Source organism: Corvus brachyrhynchos, unplaced genomic scaffold (genome assembly GCF_000691975.1).
Source record: "Corvus brachyrhynchos isolate BGI_N302 unplaced genomic scaffold, ASM69197v1 scaffold543, whole genome shotgun sequence".
In the NCBI taxonomy this organism is placed as follows: Eukaryota; Metazoa; Chordata; class Aves; order Passeriformes; family Corvidae; genus Corvus; species Corvus brachyrhynchos.
The window spans coordinates 169,355-171,282 of NW_008237236.1; the positions used below are offsets into that span (position 1 = coordinate 169,355).

General features: G+C 56.6%; 1 protein-coding gene across 1 annotated transcript in view; it reads right to left on the reverse strand.

Moving 5' to 3' along the window:
* Positions 1 to 269: 269 nt before the first annotated feature.
* The window catches only part of BCKDHA (branched chain keto acid dehydrogenase E1, alpha polypeptide), a 5,198-nt gene continuing 3,539 nt past the window's right edge, over positions 270 to 1,928 (reverse strand). Inside the window, exons 7-8 of the mRNA XM_017729561.1 lie at positions 1,208 to 1,606; positions 270 to 755 (exon numbers count right to left, since the gene is read on the reverse strand). Coding sequence (XP_017585050.1) covers positions 585 to 755; positions 1,208 to 1,606 — 570 coding nt within the window. The 3' untranslated portion in view covers positions 270 to 584. The remainder of the gene's footprint in view (positions 756 to 1,207; positions 1,607 to 1,928) is intronic.

Sequence of the window (1,928 nt, forward strand, 5' to 3'; positions counted from 1 at the left end):
GCCTTCAAATCCCAGGGATCCTTCCCTAAAAATCGCGGGCACTCCCTGCCCCCAGGTCCTGGGAATTCTTCCCCAAAAATCCTAGGGATACCCTACCCCAAAATCCCGGAGATCCCTTCCCAAAATCCCCAGAATCCTTCCCCGAAATCCCAGGGATTTCCCTCCCTGAAGCCCCAAGGTTCTCTTCACAAAATTTTTAGGATCCTCCTCCCCAAAATCCCAGGACTTGTCCCCAGAATCCCAGGGATCCACTCACAGAGCCCCAGGGATCCTTCCCCAAAATTCCTCTCCCAAATAATTTATTGGGGGGTCAGGGTGGATCTGGGGGTGCTCAGGGAATTCTGAGGGTGCTGATGGAATTCCAGGGAATTCCCAGGAATTCCTGGGATCGCTTCTGGAACCGCTGGAGTGGGAAAGGCTCCCTGGGCAGGGGGGGGGTGTCTCCAGGTGGATTTTGGGGTCAGGATCAGAGCGGCTCTGGGGGGAAAAGGGTGGATTTGGGGGCTTTCCCAGCAGATCTGGGGGTGCTCAGGGAATTCCGGGGGCACTGAGGGAATTCCAGGGAATTCCCGGGAATGCCGGGATCACTTCTGGAACTGCTGGAGCGGGTAGTGCTCCCCGTAGGTCTCCGGGTGCCGCTCCAGCTCCGCGCGCTGCCGGCGCAGCCGCGGGGGCATCTCCAGGTAGACGTCGGAGAAGAGCAGGTGAGGCGGCGGCTTCGGCTCCCGCTCCGCCTGCTCGAACGCCTCCAGCACCTGCGGGAATGCCGCCCGCAATTCCCGCTCGTTCCAGCCCCACATCCCGGGATTCGCCCCCAAGAAAATGCCCCGAATCCCGCGCGTTCTTCCCTGAGATTGGGCGATTCCCTGGGCTGAAATCCCGGGGGTTCCTGCCCAAAGCATTCCCAGAGATTCCTGCCCCACAATCCCAGGTGTTCTTGCCCAGAATGCGGGGCATTCCCTGCCCCAGAATCCTGGTTATTCTTCCCAAAATCCCAGGGCTCCCTCCCCAGAATCCCAAGGATTTCCCTCCCTAAATCCCAGACATTCTTCCCCTAAATCCTGATGATTCCCCACTCCAAAATCCCGAATGTTCCTCTCCCAAATCCCAGGGCTCTTTTCCCCAAAAACCCCCAGCACCCTCCCACCCCGAAATCCCGAAACCTCAACTTCCCGCCCCAAAACCCCCGAAGTCCCTCGGGAATGACCATTTTCCTGGAGCTCTTCCTCCAGCCCTTCTCCTCCTCCTCGTCCCACCAGCCGCGGTTGGCCATGTAGTGCCGCAGGCGCGAGATGGGGTGGTCCTGCTTGTCCCAGTAATTCACCTCGTCCACGGATCTGTACGCGGAGCTGTCGTCGCTGGTGCTGTGGTGCCCGATCCTGGGAGGGGGGGAAATCCATGGAAAATGGGGTTTTGGGGAGAGATCCCGGAAGAACGGGGAAAAACGGGCGGGAAATCCGCGGGAAATGGGGAAAAACGGGTGGGAAATCCATGGGAAATTGGGTTTTTTGGGAGTCTTGGAAGGATGGGGAGGAATGGGTGGGAAATCCATGGGAAATGAGGAAAAAACAGGCAGAAAATCCATGGGAAATCTGTGGGAAGTTGGGGTTTATGGGGGAGGAATTGTGGAAGAATGAGGAAAACCAGGCAGAAAATCCATGGGAAATGGGGAAAAACGGGTGGGAAATCCATGGGAAATGGGTTTTTTGGGGGTAATCCTGGAAGAATGGGGGAAAATCCTTGGGAAATGAAGAAAACCGGGCATAAAATCCACGGAAAATGCGGGAAATCGGGCGGAAAACCACGGGAAACGGGGTCTTTTTGAGGAGATTGGGGGATCCTGAAAGAATAGGGAAAAATAGGCAGAAAATCCATGGAAAATCCACGGGAAACGGGGAAAAACGGGCGGAAAACCACGAGAACGGGTT